The sequence below is a fragment of the Lissotriton vulgaris genome, chromosome 2_1, assembly GCF_964263255.1.
Source record: "Lissotriton vulgaris chromosome 2_1, aLisVul1.2, whole genome shotgun sequence".
Lineage (NCBI taxonomy): Eukaryota > Metazoa > Chordata > Amphibia > Caudata > Salamandridae > Lissotriton > Lissotriton vulgaris.
The window spans coordinates 1,570,080,638-1,570,099,298 of NC_141687.1; the positions used below are offsets into that span (position 1 = coordinate 1,570,080,638).

The following is an 18,661-nucleotide window of genomic DNA, read 5'->3' on the forward strand; positions in this document are numbered from 1 at the left end:
GTTTAGGTTTATAATCTAGCACTTAGAGAATGGGATACCACGTGTGCATCAGTCTAACCTTTGAAGATGTGCTCATAATTTTTTTATTCAGGGTGGTTATCTTATTAGTGGAACTCAAGCTTCCTTTGAAGGTTTATGAGTCTGTTTCAACATTAGTTAATTGCTTTAGTTTCTCAGGTGAATTAATTTGAAAAGAATTGGAAGAGACCAATGCTATGCTATCAGAATTGAGTGCAACATTTGTGTCTCTGTTTGTTGCTGAACAAGCAGCTTTGCTGGATACTTTTTTGTCATCCCAATCCATCTTGCCTCTCTATGTAGCCCTTGCCTGTGACCTTAATTCCAAATCCAGTTGAATCTGAGGTCTTCTAATGGAGCTTGTGCATTGATAGCACAACAAAGTCTGCTGCTGAGTTCTCTAGCATGGCATCAGAGAGGCATGAATTGACTGGGGAATCCTAAACATTGGCTATGCCATCAGTTGGAAGACTGGTTCAATTGGACAGGCACTCATCACCCGTTGTCCATTCTTGAATGGCTGATTCTGGTTGCTAAATCATCACCTTTCTATTTGCTTGAGCCCCAACTGCAGCATTTGTTGCCTAGGGTTCGGAAGGCATGGCTGCCTCTGTAGCTGTTGCCTCTCCTGGGTGCAACCATGACACTGATGATTGCTGTTGTCACCCATTGAGTGTAGATATGTATGCTTTTGAAAATGGCAAAACTAGCTTCACTCCTCTCACTTTTTTCCTCCATTGGTGAAAAGATAACCATGTATCTACATGGTGTGGGACTGTCAGAAGAGCAGTACACCACTATCTTTGGCTCACTTTGCCACCATCTATCTCCCCCTTAACAATGCCTAATTCATCAAAATAACAGGAAACAAATGTAACTGCATCTTGCTTTTGCACATGAAGTGGGACACAAAAGGTGTGTTAGCCAAAGTTTGGCAGGTTGGTATAGAAATACCTCAAATCAGGGAGTCACTTGGATCCACATTTTGGGTTCGGCCCTTATCCTCGTTGGGTAGGTAGTTAGGAACTTGCAAGGCTCTACAGTGAAAAAGGTCCCACTGATGCAGGTTTGTAGCAAGAACTATGAGGAGAGGAGCCATTATGAAACTTAGATTTCTCCTTTGAGCTCATAGTTTGTTTAGGTTGTAGCAATGTTTGCCCTACCCTGTCGATTACCACATGAGCAGTGCAGTCTAAGAGTCTGATTATGAGTAAGTACATTTCTATTCAGTGCATCTCTTTAATTTCTCTTCAAGCATTCAACATAATTTTATAGAACATGACTTACTATGTATAAAAGACTTTATTTTCCCCTTCACAGGAAACAGTGGATGGGAGGCATTATGGAAGAAACATAGCCCGTATTGTGCCAAGAATGATGCAGTCTCATTAATCTCTTCTTGGAAACTGAAGACAATTCTAGATGAGCAAAGAGTTAACTATGAATATTACCATTTACCATCTGAAGTGGACATTTCAGAATGCTATGCCCAGGGCAGCAGAGATGGAGAGCTTCTTGTGGATTTCATAACACAAACCATTGACATTTGTAAAGTAGCCCCATCTGACTGGATAGTTGCATTATTAGACTTATTAGGAAAACAAGACTGCAGTGATGAGAAAGACGGAAAGTTGTTTTTTAGAAACCATCTTGGTGCAATTGTGATTCCACAGTGACTATTTGATGCATGCAATGCGAGTAAATAAATACAATTAAAGTTAATGTACCTAGTGAAAAGCATGAATATTTCACTCAGTGAAATTACCTTTACAGATGCATTTTCAGTCAGGTGTGAAACATAAGGTGATGGGACTAGTGTTAATGGATTTTTATTAATTGTTTTTGTCTTCAAAAATCACAAACATGGTGCATTGGTTTAGTTGCAAATGGGCATCAATAAAATATTGTCTTCTAAATGTAATCATGTTGTGGAGCAGTGCAAATGTTTTACAATTAAGTTTTCTGATGTTTGAAGTAAGGAATACTTTTCTTTACTGGTCAGTAGTTTTTGTATTCTAGTTTGTAAGACTTATCCAAATAATATGCTTGCCTTCTGTGTTAGACAGGGACAGTCGTTCTCTATGCAGTACATCAGGACGTTTTTATTACGTTTATCATTTACAACATATAGATAAGGCAGTATATTATCTGTCAATGTCAACAATGGAAAAGTAATGTACAAAACATTACGTTCCAAATACTTTGCACAAATCACTGTTCAGGGCCTATTTATGAGTGTGCCAGACACATGGGTGTTAATTCTGCACCCACATTTCCGAGGGCCCCATTAACTCTGGGGGTGCAGAATTAACACAAATTGCTGGTTGATTCCTGACATTCACCTGAGAATTTAGGAATTACCTTTGGAATCTGTAATTCTAGGTCAAAATACCCTAGTATTTCATCATTTCTCCAAGACATTAATTCACCTGGGGGACGTCTTAGGGTAAAAGTAAACAATTTCGATGTGGTGGCATGAGGCTTGTAAAGCACGATGATTACCCTAAAGGGAATTCTTGCACTAAATGGGTACAGGGAAATAGCCTGCTCACTAGGTTTGAAAAGCAATTGAATAAATGGGTTTTCAGTTTGGTTTCTGAAGATCAGTATATTGAGAATAATCAGTTGCATTATAAATATGGAGGGAAATGTGCCTCACATTGCTTAAACTTCTAATTACACAAATATTATTCTATCTTTCTTTTTAGGCTTCTTGTTATTGATTCTTATATTTTTAAAATGGATAATTATATACCCAATATTTGTTGGCCATGTAATAGTAAAAATGGCACATAACTTCATAAGTTATGTTTTTTACGTAAATGTGTTAAATCCATTTTGGACCATGGAATGGTCTGAATCCTTCAAAACTTTGCACTGCAATGTTCCTCATTCACTTATATATGTTGTTTTGCATTTCATCAATCCTTTCTGATTGCAACTTTACTTTTAATGTCAATTTATTGGACTTGCTTCTTGTTGTGCTTTCGGGCAAATAACATTGTGCATTGTGTTGGAAAGACTTTTAAAAACATCAGTCTTGTTTTAATCATGTAATCACAGGATAGATACTTTTCATTAGACAATAAAAGTAATTTAGTAGGGGCGTGGCCAAGCCGAGCAGTAAAACGGCTGCTTAATTAGTCGGTTCCACCGACCGAGCATTAAAATCCGTCCAACATCCGAATAAAAGTGCATACCCTGGGGCCTTAACACCGTAATCAACGATCTGAAGGCTCGAGGACTGGTTTGGTACCTTTTGAGGCCAGAAAGGAGAATCAGAACCCAGGCAACGAAACCGGCGTCCTCGAGCCGGATTGACTTGGAGGAGCCACCGCGTGCGGAATGGCCAGGTGTGTCACCGACAAGGCAATACCTCCGATATAGCTGCCCGGAGTAGTTGACTGTTGGATGATTGCTGGCGGCAACCCATTGAGCTGGACAGAGAGACTCGTGCCGCGGCCACCATCATCCGTGGACTGCAATTGTGTTGGGTGTGCAGCTGGTGATCGGAGACAGCATGCAGTGCAGCGCGGAGGGCTGTGAGAGCAGAGAGAGGAGCCGAGGGGCTGGCAGGCGCGCCCCTGCAGCATCGGCGGTGACACCACAATCGGCCCCCACTGTGGTCCAGACAGACCTCGTGGGGAGGATCAGGTGAGGGAGAAGCCCGTGCTAGTTGTGAGAGTGGTGCAGAGCCGGCTCCCCATAAATCTGCCAGAGGAGCTTCATGTGGCTCTGTGTGCCAGAGACAGCAAGGAGCTGGTGCTGCCACGCCGCTATGTTACAGGATTAGCACACAGTGGTGTATTTGAAATCTATGCCCTGACCTCCCCATCTGCGGTCAGGTGCGGTGCTGGCCTGCTTCTGACTAGTGGCAATCCAGGCAAACAATTCAGTGACTGAGAGTAGGTGGAGAACCCCAGGGCCGCCTGGAGACATTGTACTGCCGCTCTGCCCGGTTAGGAAACAAGGGGAGTCAGGTCCTGGGACGTGTAGTCGGCTGGACCATAGGTTATAGTTATATGAAAAAACAATCTGCCAACTACACACTTCTTTGAGTCCTCTATTTTGAGGAGAAAAACAAGTGATACTCCTGGGTTAATTGGGTATATTTCACTTGTACCCTTTTGTTTTATTATTTTCAGTTTTTCACTATTTCATGTGTGAAAAGGACACTTAACGTTTTACTTCATTTACATATAGATACAATACATTACTACAACACAAATACACCATTTATATATACACGGATATTTTTTTGATATATACACAAACATTTGTTTTCCTGCAAAGACAAGAGTCACGCTTTGGACTCAAAGTTTAAATAAACAACAAGTTAATGCAACCAAAATTTTTTTTATACAAAAGAAACCATAAATTGATTCTGTGGTCTATTAGGCAACTGATGTCTATTCTCTTAGGGTGCCGACGCGTTTCGAACCCGGTGTATTCACTTGTCGGGTTCTCCTCAGGGCTCTGTCTTTTAGGTTTATCTAAAAGTGTATAAAACAAAAAAGTGTTTGAACTTATTTTGTCTTATAGCTTTTGTGCTTCCCTCCATCTAGCGCTAATGTCACTGTTATTACCTGTTTTCCAGCTGTCGCCGGTCCGCAAGTATTGTTTAGTATTCAACTGTGTTTCTATAACTTTGAACCTATAAACAAACATGGACATGTTGTCATTCTCCATTTAGCCCTGACAGTACGGTGATATACTCTCGCTTAACATACCTCAGAATGTCAGTTTTTAGTCTTTTAATAATCTTCTGTTTATGTCCTGTTTAAATGATAATATTTATCCTTGCCGGTTGTTCACAGCCTAGAATCAATAAAACAATCATGTAATTTTCTCTCACAGTAGTTTGAAAGAGACAGCGTTCACTACTCTAATCAGCGTACCTGGTATGTTTTAACTTTTCACTTGGGCTGCAGTCGCTCTGCGTGTGCTCTACGTGTCTTAGTCAGGCGGCTATTCTCGTTCTGGGCCAACAGTCGTTCTCCTAAACACATAAAGTTACTTTAAAATCTGGGCATTAAGTATGGTACAAAAGTAGCTATTCCAGTATTCCGAATTGAACCTACTTGTTTTCGCGGCGATCCAGTGACTTCCTAGTCAGTCTGAGTCTAAACCAGAGTAAGCTGTCTACAGTTCCTGAGAGTTTCGAGCGCTGAGAAGTATCAGCGCAGTAGCTGAAGCAAGTATCGAGCTGTAAGGACTGAGTGGCTTGGAACTGTCCTAGCGTCGCCACTTTTCCAAGTAAGAACTTTCCAGTGGTTGCGGCGCAGAACTTGTCAACAATTCAACGTCCTTATCCTTGGACCCTGTCCTTCCTGTGCGCTTTTCCCTATTTCTTTCCTTCCCCTTTCTTTCCTTCCTTGTTCCTTTTGCGCGCCAGCTTAAGAACAGTGTACATACCCATTTTCAAGTCAGTCCAGGACATTAATGAAAAGAGTCAGAACTTCTACTCTTTAGCGAAAAGATATCTCACTACGCAATCCTCTTCTGAACTAGAATGTAAAGTCCCAGCCTGATACTAGATACTAGAAGAAAAGCATTCAGTAATTAGTTCTAAATGTTGTTTTTTTATTTACAGAAAGGCACACGTTCTCCTAATTCAGTAGAGTCCCACTTCAATAATACAGAAGAGAATCTATACTCCAATTGAGCACTGGTATAGTAAATGAATGACTGTTTATTGATAATAGAGTGTTTAGTCAGAATTGTGTTTAAGGTTCTCTCCTTCTGTGCATTAGGAACCCTCCAGAGTAGAGGAAAACCAATAGCAGACAGAAGTCTCAGAAAACCCCAAGGGTGACAGCAGTTGGAGTGTCTCTTCTTTCTCTTCTAATTCCCCTTTTCCCTCTGATGGTGTCGTTGCTCTGTCAGAGGCGCGACGTCACCAGCGGTCGTGCGATGGGAAAAAGCGGCCATTTGCTCCTGCTAAGATTCTGGGTCCTGACAGATTGAAGTGCCCACAAAATTACTTCGCCTGAGCAAAATGATTGAAGGGTTTAATTTAAAGGCATTGGGTGAGATGTTAGGGGGAATCCTGCGTGAGATTGGGGCGGTTAGAGAAGAAAACAAAAATCTAAAGCAATAGTTACTAGCGTCCCAACAGGAAACCATGCTTCTCTCTCAGAAGGTTGATGGACTAGTTATGGGGAATCCTGTAGCCTCCCCTTCCACGGCAAATAGTTCCACCCCAGTTCAAGATCCCCGAACAGTGGCACAAGTAATTCATTCCGTTTCCCCATTAAATCCTTTAGCAGCACCAGAAAGATTCCAAGGAGACCCACAAAAGGCCCTATTATTTTTGACTCAGTGTTCTTTACACTTCATGTGCCGTTCAACCCTATTCCCTGATGACCAGTCCAAGGTAGCGTTTGTTTTGTCCTATTTAGGAGAGGATGCAGCGAATTGGGCTATGCCTTTGCTGGACAGAGATGACATTTTTTACATGATTTTGATGTGTTTAAAGCTGAATTTCTGCGTATATTCGACAGGCGTCGGATTTCCCAGGCCACTGATAATGAGTTGCTAGAACTCCGTCAAGGAAGTAAAGATTTAATTACTTACTTGACACAATTCAACAAACTTCTTGTGGAAACCAACTGGCCAGAAGAAAAGAGAGCAGAGCTCTTTTATAGAGGTCTTCGGGATGAAATTAAAGATACCCTCGCTCAGATTCCCAACCGACCCACTGATCTGTCTGCGTTAGTGGATCTCATTTTTGGAAATTGATTACTGTAATTCTGAAAGAAAAGGTGAGAAGAAGAAAGAATTCAAATGGAATATCCCTCGCTTTGATATAGTCTGAACTGAAGGTGGAAAGTCGGGGGCATCAAATGCTGCAGTGGAGCCAATGCAAATTGGAGCTGTTCGTTGTCCCTTGAGTAAAGAGGAAAAAGAACAACAACGATTAAAGAAGCTGTGTTTATATTGTGGTGCATCAGGACACTTTGTCAAAGAATTTCAAAAGAGACCCAAGTCCCCGATGAAGGGAAACGCCTTAAACCATCAGTAGATGGGGTCGCTCTGATGGCGAAAGAGGAAAAGGCGATCCCAGACACTCATGTAATTATGAACACCTTGCAAACGTTTACCCCTCATGTGATACTCCATATGACACTCAAGTTTCAAGAACAAGAAATTCATGGAGTAGCCATAATGTTGGATTCTGGAGCCACCGGAAATTTCTGTGACATTAAATATGCCAAACGAATTGGAATACAAGCGATCCGAAAGGAGTGAGCCAGTTCGTGCGGTCAATGGAAATAATTTATCTTCAGGCCCCATCACTTGTCACACAGAACCTTTAGAATTAATCCAATCTGATGGTCATCGTGAGATACTACAGTTCAATCTGATTGATGCGCCTCAATTCCTCTTATTCTTGGATTACCTTGGTTGGCTATTCACAATCCCACTATAGATTGTGAAAATAGAACTGTTCGAATGCAATCCATATTTTGTCAGGAACATTGTTACCATCCACATGAATCAGAGGTAGAACCAACTCAAGCAAGTTTATTAGCTTTTGGAGGGCAATCAATTGGAGTGATTAATTCAATTGAGATTCCCCAGGAATATCAGGAGTTTGAAGAAGTTTTTAGTGAGAAAGGATCCGAACAGTTACCTCTGCATCGGCCCTACGATTGCGCAATTGATCTTGAGCCCGGCTCTGAGCTCCCATGTAGCAGGATCTATGCATTAACTGAAGCGGAAAATCAACATCTTAAGGAATACTTGGACTGATACCTTGCTAATGGTTTTATAAGACCATCACAATCTCCCGTACCCTCTCCATTGTTTTTCATCCCAAAGAAGGAGGGAACTTTGAGGAAGTGGATCGACTACAGAGCTATAAATCGAGTCACAGTCAAGAATCGTTATCCCCTTCCTTTGATTTCTGTTTTGCTGGATCAAATTAAGGAAGCCAAGATTTTCACCAAATTAGACCTGCCCGGGGCTTATAATTTGGTCCGTATGAAAGAAGGGCACAAGTGGAAAACTGCATTTTGAACAAAATTTGGATTGTTTGAGTATCGAGTCATGCCCTTTGGACTTTGCAACGCCCCCGCAGTCTTTCAACACTTCATCAATGATGTGATGGGTGATCTCCTGGACAAGATTGCAGTAATTTATTTAGACAACATTCTAATTTACTCCAAAGACCCTCAAGATCATCCTGAACATGTGCGGTTGGTGTTGGAACGCTTGCGCACCCATCAGCTCTATGTGAAACTAGAGAAATGCGTTTTCAGCTCTCCTAGAGTGGAATTTTTGGGGTTCATTTTGTCTGCAAATGGAGTTACCAGGGACGAACGTAAGGTGCAAGCAGTTTCTTAGTGGCCGTCACCAAAGGATGTGAAGGAGATTCAGAGGTTTTTGGGCTTTGCAAACTTTTATCGACGATTTATTCAAGGTTTTTTTCAGTTGATTGTGCCCATTACGCGTCTGTTAAAGAAAGGTGTAAGATTTCAATGGACACCTGAAGCAGAACAAGCCTTCTCCAGTTTAAAGGAAAGATTTACTTCTGCACCGATCTTATTGCATGCGAATCCGATTGAGCCTATCTTTGTAGAAGCAGATGCTTCTGACCAAGCCATTGGAGGAGTACTTTCACAGAGACATCATGACACTGGACAGTTACATCTTGTAGCATACCGTTCTCAGAAACTGAGTTCTGCTGAGATTAATTACACCATTACTGAGAAGGAACTTTTGGCTGTAAAAGATGCGTTTGAAGACTGGAGACACTATCTATTGGGAGCCAAACACACGGCCACAGTAATTACTGATCATAAGAACCTTCTATTTTTAAAGCCCGCCAAGACTTTGACTCCAAGGCAGCTACGATGGTCCTTATTTCGATTTTGTCATCACTTTTGGTCCTGGAAGCAAAAATGGAAAAGGCAGATGCATTGTCACGGTTGCATACAGAAGAAGTTCAACATTCAGTTGAACCACACCAATATTCCCCGAATCTAAGTTTTTGTGTGTTCTTTGGGTGGAGAAGTTTCAAGAGGAAGTGCAAAAGAGTCATTCCCCAGAGGAAATGCAACAGTGGGCCTCACAGGAGGTTGATAGGAAAATCTACAACCAATTACTTTATCATAAAGACTCTTTATACCTCCCCACTAAGGAGTTACAAGACAAAGCCCTTCAAGAATGCCATGATCAGCCTCTAGCAGGACATAAGGGAATCAACAAGACTTTGGATCTGGTTCAGTGCTATTTTTGGTGGCCTGGGTTGTCCTCGCATGTTAAGCAATATGTTCAAACGTGTGAATTGTGTGCTCAAGGTAAAGCTTGCAGACAAGCTCCACAAGGCATGTTACAGCCTTTGCCCACTCCCTCTCATCCATGGAAAACTATTTCTATGGATTTGATTGTAGATTTGCCTCTGAGTCAGGGTTTTAACACTATCCTTGTAGTGGTAGACACCTTCTCCAAAATGTCCCATTTTATTCCACTAACGGGGGTGCCTTCAGCGAGAAAGTTAGCTAAGGTGTTCAGTGAGAATATTGTAAAGATTCATGGGGTTCCCAAGGTGGTAATTTCTGACCGAGGTACCCAATTTGTGTCCCATTTTTGGAAGGCCTTTCTGCATGGGTTGGGAGTGGAACCTAGATACTCTACCAGTTATCACCCAGAGACTGACGGTCAGACGGAGAGAATAAATCAAGAATTGGAACAGTATCTTCGTCTGTATCTTTTGGATCGGGGTGGTAGCTGGTCATAAATGTTATGGATGGCTGAATTTGCATGTAACAATGCCAAGAGCGTATCTACCGGTTATTCACACTTCTATCTAAATTATGGTTATCATTTAAACCCTTTTCACACCCAACTTGATTTAAAGGTTCCAGCTGTGAAAGAATTGGTGAGAGATTTAACAGTTTTACATCAATCGGCAGAGGCAAATTTCATTAAAGCTAAAGAGAAATACAAGACGTGTGCAGACAGGCATAGGAAAACAGCACCACAGTACCTAGTGGGGGATGAGGTTTGGTTGTCTACTAAAAACCTTCATTTGAAAGGGAATAGGAAATTTCAACCTCGCTATGTAGGTCCCTATTTAATTACACAAGTTTTAGGGCCTGTCACTGTGAAATTGAAATTACCTCCCAAGTTAGGCATCCATGCAGTCTTTCATGTCTCCCTTCTAAATAAGGCTGCTCCCAATGTACGAATTTCTAAACCCCCAGAATCTTTAGAGATTGAAGGACACCCTGAGTATGAAGTTAAGGAGATTTTGGACTCTAAACTCTCTAAGGGAAAACTTTTCTATTTGATTGATTGGACAGGTTATGGCCCAGAGGATAGGTCATAGGAACCATCTGAAGATGTTCATGCCCCTCAGCTAATCAGATGCTTCCATTCACAATATCCACACAAACCTGGACCGATAAATCGGTCTTTGAGGAGGGGTACTGTCAGAAAACGCATAATTGCTACCATTTGGAACAAGCCTTTGTCTTGTACCTTTAAAAGAAGAACCAGAGTGGTAGTCAAACCGCAAATGATCAATACTTGGTACGACTTATAATGACACTGACCATTACAAGATGGCCGCCGTATTGGTAATGAATGCGACGCCATTTTGTACAACTTTCACAGTCTAGTCTTTATAGATGATGCGCGCAGACTCCACTGCGCACTTCAATTTGATTCCGTTTGAGACAACAAGCTTCGAACCGTTTCTCCGCCTAGGCTTAGTGCGTGAGAGAGCGGTTATCTAGTTTTCAGTTATCATTTCGCTACTCCGTTTTCGAGAGGCAGAGTTTGTTCCACTCCGCTCTTGGAAATTCTATTCCAGTCACAGTGAAGAGCCTAAACCAGAGTAAGCTTTCTACAGTTCCTGAGAGTTTCGAGCGCTGAGAAGTATCAGCGCAGTAGCTGAAGCAAGTATCGAGCTGTAAGGACTGAGTGGCTTGGAACTGTCCTAGCGTCGCCACTTTTCCAAGTAAGAACTTTCCAGTGGTTGCCGTGCAGAACTTGTCAACAATTCAACGTCCTTATCCTTGGACCCTGTCCTTCCTTTGCGCTTTTCCTTATTTCTTTCCTTCCCCTTTCTTTCCTTCCTTGTTCCTTTTGCGCGCCAGCTTAAGAACAATGTACATACCCATTTTCAAGTCTGACCAGGACATTAATGAAAAGAGTCAGAACTTCTACTCTTTAGCGAAAAGATATCTCACTACGCAATCCTCTTCTGAACTAGAAGGTAAAGTCCCAGCATGATACTAGATACTAGAAGAAAAGCATTCAATAATTAGTTCTAAAAGTTGTTTTCTTATTTACAGAAAGACACACGTTCTCCTAATTCAGTAGAGTCCCACTTCAATAATACAGAAGAGAGGCTATACTCCAATTGAGCACTGGTATAGTAAATGAATGACTGTTTATTGATAATAGAGTGTTTAGTCAGAATTGTGTTTAAGGTTCTCTCCTTCTGTGCATTAGGAACCCTCCAGAGTAGAGAAAAACCAATAGCAGACAGAAGTCTCAGAAAACCCCAAGGGTGACAGCAGTTGGAGTGTCTCTTCTTTCTCTTCCAATTCCCCTTTCCCTTCTGCTGGTGTTGTTGCTCTGTCAGAGGCGCGACGTCACCGGCGGTCGGGCGTTGGGAAAAAGCGGCCATTTGCTCCTGCGAAGATTCTGAGTCTTGAGACATAGTTTTCTGGGGGCATTGGGCCTGGTAGATGTCTGGAGGTGCCTACATCCCAGCGAGCTTCAGAACACACATCTCTCAGGGCCCCATCGCAGCATGTCATGCATTGACTATGTGCTCGCACTTGCAAACCAGATTCACAATGTCAAAGAGATTCAGCATTTCGCTAGGGGAATTGTGGATCTCTCACCCGTGCTGTGCAGGGTGGAAGTGGGGGAACCCACAGTCGGCCGTGTGGCACCGGTTAACCCCTGGCATCTCACTATTCCCTCAGTCAGGTATAAAGTATTGAGCAAATCTGACCTCTATTATCAGGTGAATCAGGGTTCCGTCAGTTCATCTGTTTCCCTTTGGGAGGCCTATACAACAGTCATTAGGGGGTAGTGTTGGGACAGATTGCTGGACAACGCAAGGAAATAAATGTGGATATAGTGCGTTTAGAGGGAGAGGTCCTGGCCTTGGAACGCGCAGTTCATACACAGAACTCGGAGGAATCGCGTCACAGGCTCCGAATTAAGGTGAAAGAATTCTCTTATGTGGCCTCTGATGCGGCTAAGGCACAATACAGGGTGACTCTCAGCAGGATCTATGACGTATGCGATAAGGCGGGCAAACTGATGGCTTGGCTGGACAGTAGGCAGGGGGCGAGGCGAGTAGTGGTTGAGATCGACACCGATCAGCATTCCTGTGTTACCGCACCGCAAGACATTGCAGATGCGTTTGAACAACACTACCGCTCCCTATACACTTCCTGCACGATCTATTCAGAGGAGGAGGCTTTATCTCTACTCCGCGATATAGACATGCCGGCTTTTACTGCAGGGGACAGTTCTGATCTGGAGCGAGACCTAACTGTGATCAAAGTAGAGACGGCCATCCATGACTTGCGAGGGGTGAAAGCATCGGGTCCCAATGGGATCCCCATAGAATTATTTAAGTTGACGGCAAACATGAATGCCCCTTATCTTACAGATATGTCAAAGTCAAAGTAAAAAAAAAACTTTATTTCGGCTGTACAGGCATAAAAGCACAGTTTAAAACATTACACAGTGTTACAAAAGTTACAATCGACAACAGTTACAGTTATAGCGGTTTCTACAAAGTATCATTGGGGCCAGGTGCGAAATTATACTACAATTATATAAAGGGTATTTGAGGCCAAAGCAATAATGTTAAGACAATAAAAGAATTTAGAATCTGTACAGGTAAAAGAATAATTTAAGAATAGAAACATTAAGAACAAATAACTAGGCTAAAAATGTCAATGAATTTCCCCGATGGGAGATATGTGGTGAATTGGGCCATAGGGCCTCTAATGAGCGGCCAGAGTTACATTATTGCCCATCTCTTTTTCCTTTATGATGCCTCTACGAATGCACCACATCGCAAATAAGAATCTAGTGGTGACGGCTACAATTAGTGGATGCAAGTCATCCCTAAGTAGTCTGAAGACCTCGATGTAATTACGTATCCCCAGATTCCTACAGAACTGAAGAACCCACTAGACCTTGTCTTCTTGTAAACAGGACAAAAAAGAAAAACATGAAGTTCAGTTTCTGCTGTTAGGGAACACCTGGGACAGTCTTGTTTAATGGCTCCTTTCCATTTATTTGTAAGTGCACGTAATGGAAGGGTCCCATGCCTAAATTGCAGGAATAGCTTCTTGGCCATGAGAGGTTGAATACTATCCAGGGCTGGCTCTAACTTATATTGGTCTTTTAACATCAAGAAACCTGGAGGTCAAGCTGGATGAGACTATGCTCTGTAAGATATGGGCCAATTTATATTCTTTAAAAGTGATGGTTAAAGCCTTTTTAGAAATCGAGGGGCAGGTATCCTCTGTTGATGACCACATATTTTCCCTCCCCAGTGCATGGCATAGTTTCCTAATATAAGACAACCAAGGAAGTTTCCCTGCACACTGAATGGACATGACATTCTTCAATTCCTCTCTATAGGGTGCTAACTCAGTCGTACTCCAGAGCGACGCAAATAAAGAAGGAGTGGGCAGCAATTAAATCAGAAATGGGGCCAATTCCCAAGTCCATCCTAAGTGGGGTTAAGGAGATGCTTTTTGGGAGCCCTATCAGCTGCCTAATAAAGGTGTTCTCTGTCACTGTTGGGCATTGGACGGGCAAAGGCCCCAAAGTGCAGCACCATATAATGAGGCTCCCCTTGCTTGGGTCTTAGAGATTTCTGCTAGTGGGCCTGCCAATTTTTGGGTACAGCTTTTATAAACTTTTGAAATTCCCCCTATGGACTGGGTTAATCTTAGATTAGCTTTCTTAACTTGAGTCCCCCAATCCATCTTGTCATTTAGGGTAAGGCCCAAGTAATTGAAGGTAGACATTCGCTCAAGAGGCCTACCTTCCATTCGGGGGTGTGGACAATTACTAGTATTGTCATGCAAAACCAGGTATTTAGTTTTCTGGAGATTTATCTCCAGATCCCTTTTCTGCAGAATAAACCAAATTCGTCCAATACCCGCAGCATACCCATGGGTGACTTGGATAGGAGGAGGGTGTCGTCAGCAAACATTATAGCTGGCACTTTACGGTTTGCTAGCCTTGGTGAATCTATGTCCTTGACAGCAAGGAGAGGGTTAATTAGACAGCTGAGAAAGAGGGAGAACAGAGCCCCATCCCCTTCTCAACAGGAAATGGAGCAGTTAATTCTCCTTTCTTGCCATGTCTTATCCTTGCATAGGTGCCTTCGCGCAGGCGCTTCGATTGATGGCATAAATATGGCGGTACTCCCATATCATGGAGTAAGCCCCAAAGCTGATGGCGCCGCACCATGTCAAAGGCAGCTTTTACATCCACGAAGGTTAAATAAAGACTACCACCCTTCAAAGTTGCAGTTTTCCCATGGATAAGTTGCAAACTGAGTAATTGATCGATGATTGAGACTTTAGCCCTAAAGCCAGCTTGTATGAGAGTCAATACATTTGTCTCATCCATCTATCATTGCAATCGACCCAGGAGTACATGAGAAAATATTTTTTGGGTAACATCAATAAGACTGATTGGGCAGTAGTTTGCCGGATTATGTGGGGAGCCTTTTTTATAAATCGGGATAATTTATGCATCAGCCCAAGTCAGAGGAAGCTCCATCCCTTGGAGGATGGCATTAAATAGGGTCCATAAATAGGGTCCATAAATAGGGTGCCCATACCACCTGATTATTTCTAAACAGGTCTCCAGGGATCCTGTCCAATCCTGGTGCCGTGTTTGGCAACAATTTAGCCAATGCCAATGATACCTCTGCCAGTGTGCAGAGTGATGTATCACTGTTATTGGCGGGGATCTGATTAAAAGCTAATACAGTGTCATCAATTTCTCCATCACGGGGTTTCGAATAAAAAACTTTAGAATAGGATATCCAAGTTTCTTCTCCCAGATTGGATTCGATAGCTGAGTTGCCTTCGTTTTTTTCCTGTTTTAACTAAATTCCAGAAGCCTATCATATCTCTATCATACAAAGCTTTTTTAATAGCTTCCCATCTTCCGAGGTCCCAGGCTGCGTTGGCTTCAGCAAGAGTTTTTCTATAGTGTAACCTGGCATTTCTGATACATAAACTATCCCCTTTCCTGATCCCTAGGATCAAGGCATATTTCTCTTCAACACACACTTTGTTAAACTAGGTATTTTTTGTTTTGGGGAGAGGTTTTTTGGGATGTTTACTGCTGTAGAAGAAATCTGATAGTTTTAAAATCATGTCTTGGTGATTCTTGGCTATCGTCAAGTGAGATTCTGGGCCGGCACTATTTTGGAAGTCCGCAAATGTGATTTCTAGGAAGGGAGTGATTTGTTTGTGCATAAAAGACATTTTTTCAGTCGATTGTGCCAGAGTTCCCCAACGTACTCTTCTGCCTCCTTCGATTGTAATTAGATAGGGGAGGCATCGCTCTGCTGTTCCCTGAACATCATTAAGCTGAACCACTCTAAAACAAGGACCAATGGGTTATGGTCGCTTTCGCAACGGGGTTGGACCGAAAAATTCTTAATTTTGTACCATAGCTCATCATTTACCAAAATGTAGTCAATTGTAGATGCCTGTCCCATTTTTTCAAAGGTAAGATTACCTGGGGTATCGGTGGGGAAGCAACCATTACATACCGTAAGCGAGTGGCTAAGTGTGAGGGTATTCATTTGGAGGACAAGGGGGGTCCACCCCCTTGTCGGATAGATATTACATTCTGGGATTGCTAAGACAGAGTCTTCCTCACATGTTGTGGTAGAGGATATGCCATTGAGAGGTTCAATTGAAGTCTCCTACAATGATTACAAATGTTGACTCAGGTAATGTAGAAAGAAAAGTGGCCAAACAATCTAAAGTCTGCGAGGTATGCCCATATCTCACTGGACGAGAGTACATATTAATAACAGCTAACTTAGGGAGGGTATCTGAAGAGAGAAGGATGCACAAGATGTAAGAAGATGAGGTGTCTACCATGTTAATGGTGCATCCCAGATGTGTGCCAATCCAAATACATAGGCCCCCTGAGGGTCTCCCCTGGGGCCCCTGGACAGCTGGTATACAGTAGGCAACGTATCCTACTCTGTACAATGGTATTGTTGCCCAAGTTTCCTGGAAAAGACATAGTTCGTGAGAATCTATGAAATCTCCCCAGTCCGGGAGATCTATTTTTGCTATTAATCCTGCTATGTTCCAGGATAAGAGCTTAGTACACTGCATGTTTACTATGCTTCCAGGTTGCAAGGACAAGGGTTCCCCCGGTTGATGTGGTGCTAATTGTAGGCACCCCACCTGTCCCTGTGTAGAGCACGGATTAACCGCAGATGTACTATTGATGGCTCCTTAAAGTGCTAAACACTGGTACAGCATCTTAGTTTCCCTTAGCACGTTGATCAGAAGATTCAATTATTTGGCAGTTTTGCAACTCAACTAGCTGTTTATCTATAGAGATTGGGCATTTAGCAGTGTTGTTTAGACAGTCAACCTGGTCTAGAGAACTATATCGGTTGCTGATGGGGATGTTGTATAATGAGTGTGTTTCGGAGCCCCTGCCCATCTTTGGTAGGTTACTTATCTCAGCTCTCGATTCCCACTTTTTGAACAGACTTCCCATTCCCGCTAGTTGGGGACTAAGGGGATAAAAGTAGCCTAAGGGAAGTGTCTGAATGCCACTAGTCACCCTAGGCTGTCCCGATTCAAGGATGTGTTGAACTGCCCAATTGTCCCTAAAATTAATCAAGACACAGTCTCCTCTAATTCCTTTCTGCCACTCTCCAAGCCAGCTAACCCTGCGTACAAATAGAATTTCGCTGTGGATCTGAGGTGGTAGGGGTCTGTTTTTGTTTAACAAATGAATGGTTTTATTCTTTAGTTCTGGGTATGATTCCACACGATCGGATTCCAACTCCGGTACTCCTGCTAATATCACCACATACAGAGTGGAGGCTGGAGGCAGATCTATTCATGGCAGAGTTGCATTGGTTTCCCTTTGATTGGGACAATGTAGATTCTTGTTGTCTCCCTTGCCATTGCTAGGAAGATTTTGCTCTAATGGGCATTCCTGAGTGGTTACCATATCTCTCATACCATGGGAATTATGTGCAGCATGTGTCGCTCTTTGTTGGGGAGGAAATGGACCCTGGGATGCTTGAGTTAAGGAGGTAGGCCCCTTAGTTGGAATCGTTTGTGATGGTGGTTCTTGCCCGTCTGGGAGAGATGGCACAGTTGAGGTAAGTGGAGACACAGGGATTTGTTGTGATATAATAACCTGGGCCTGAGGTTTACTAAGTTGAGTGGAATCTAGGATGATATCGAGCTTGCGTCACCAGGAATCTACTAATAGGGACAACTTATCGATACGACTCAATGCAACTGCTCACATTTTATAAGATGATCAAAATGAGATTTAAGTTCCTTTACTATATGTGAGACCCAGATTGGTGGCTCCATTACTTCTTTACTACTGTCGCCAATTGTGTTACCCAGGTGCAAAAGATCAGACCCCGCCACAAAGGTATGGTTCACATGTTTCCCTCCATTGTGTACTTTTTGTTTCCTCTTTCCACCCCCACCCATAGTTGTTTAACTTAAAAGCTCATGCACTATACTTTCTTGTACAGGCGATAAGTCAAAGGTGGTCGGGGATCTGTTATTTGGGAAGAACAGGGAGCTCCTGACTCTGTAAGTGGGGGGATCTTGGAAATATTGGTGTTAGCGAGAGGCGTCTCCAGTGTGTTCAATTTCACTGGAGACTGCTCCTATTGCTTGCCGGAGCATTTTGTCAATTGCTGTAGGTTTGGCAATTGGGGTGTGCACTAGGGCTCTATGCCTAGTGTTTGGCCTTCTGGGTGGCGGAGTATCTTTCCCCATACTTATTTGTTATGAGGGCCTCCCTTACCAGATTACAAATGGAAGATGGAATTTAATTAAATAGGGCCAAATGTACTCCCCTATAGGCTTCGGATATTTTAATCCCTACACTTAACTAAGTCATGCCCCCAATACCTCACCCAAAGACAACAATGCACTGATTTATTTAAAGCACACTTGCTAACGTAACAACTCACATGAATCAAAATGTCAGGGGGGTGGCCCAGCCCCACCTCGGACTGTCTCGGACATGCCCGGGCACTGTCGCGCACGTCCAGCGCTGCGTGGGGCGAGGCAGCGCTTAAAAGTGCAGTGTTGACACCTTCCTGTGCAGCAGCCGTGGTCAATTGGTAAGGAGCGGTGCACCCTGGGACAAGGAGTCCCTCCAGGGCGATATGACAGGAGAAAGACACCTCCAGTGATGATATCGTCGCCCCATGCTCGGGCAGAGTCCGGCACGGGGCACAAGTCAGCCCGACAGCAACCAGGGGCCAGGAACAGGTAATCAGTGCGTCCTGCACTGCTTGGGGCAAGTCGACACTTTAAAGCGCGGTGTTGACACCTCCTCGTGCAGCAGCTGTGGCCAATTGGTGAGGAGCGGTGCACCCTGGGACAGCGAG

General features: G+C 43.1%; 1 protein-coding gene across 1 annotated transcript in view; it reads left to right on the top strand.

Moving 5' to 3' along the window:
- The window catches only part of LOC147732918 (histamine N-methyltransferase-like), a 236,057-nt gene extending 234,120 nt beyond the window's left edge, over positions 1–1,937 (top strand). The window contains exon 6 of the mRNA XM_086958880.1: positions 1,339–1,937. Coding sequence (XP_086815006.1) covers positions 1,339–1,694 — 356 coding nt within the window. The 3' untranslated portion in view covers positions 1,695–1,937. The remainder of the gene's footprint in view (positions 1–1,338) is intronic.
- Positions 1,938–18,661: the final 16,724 nt, after the last annotated feature.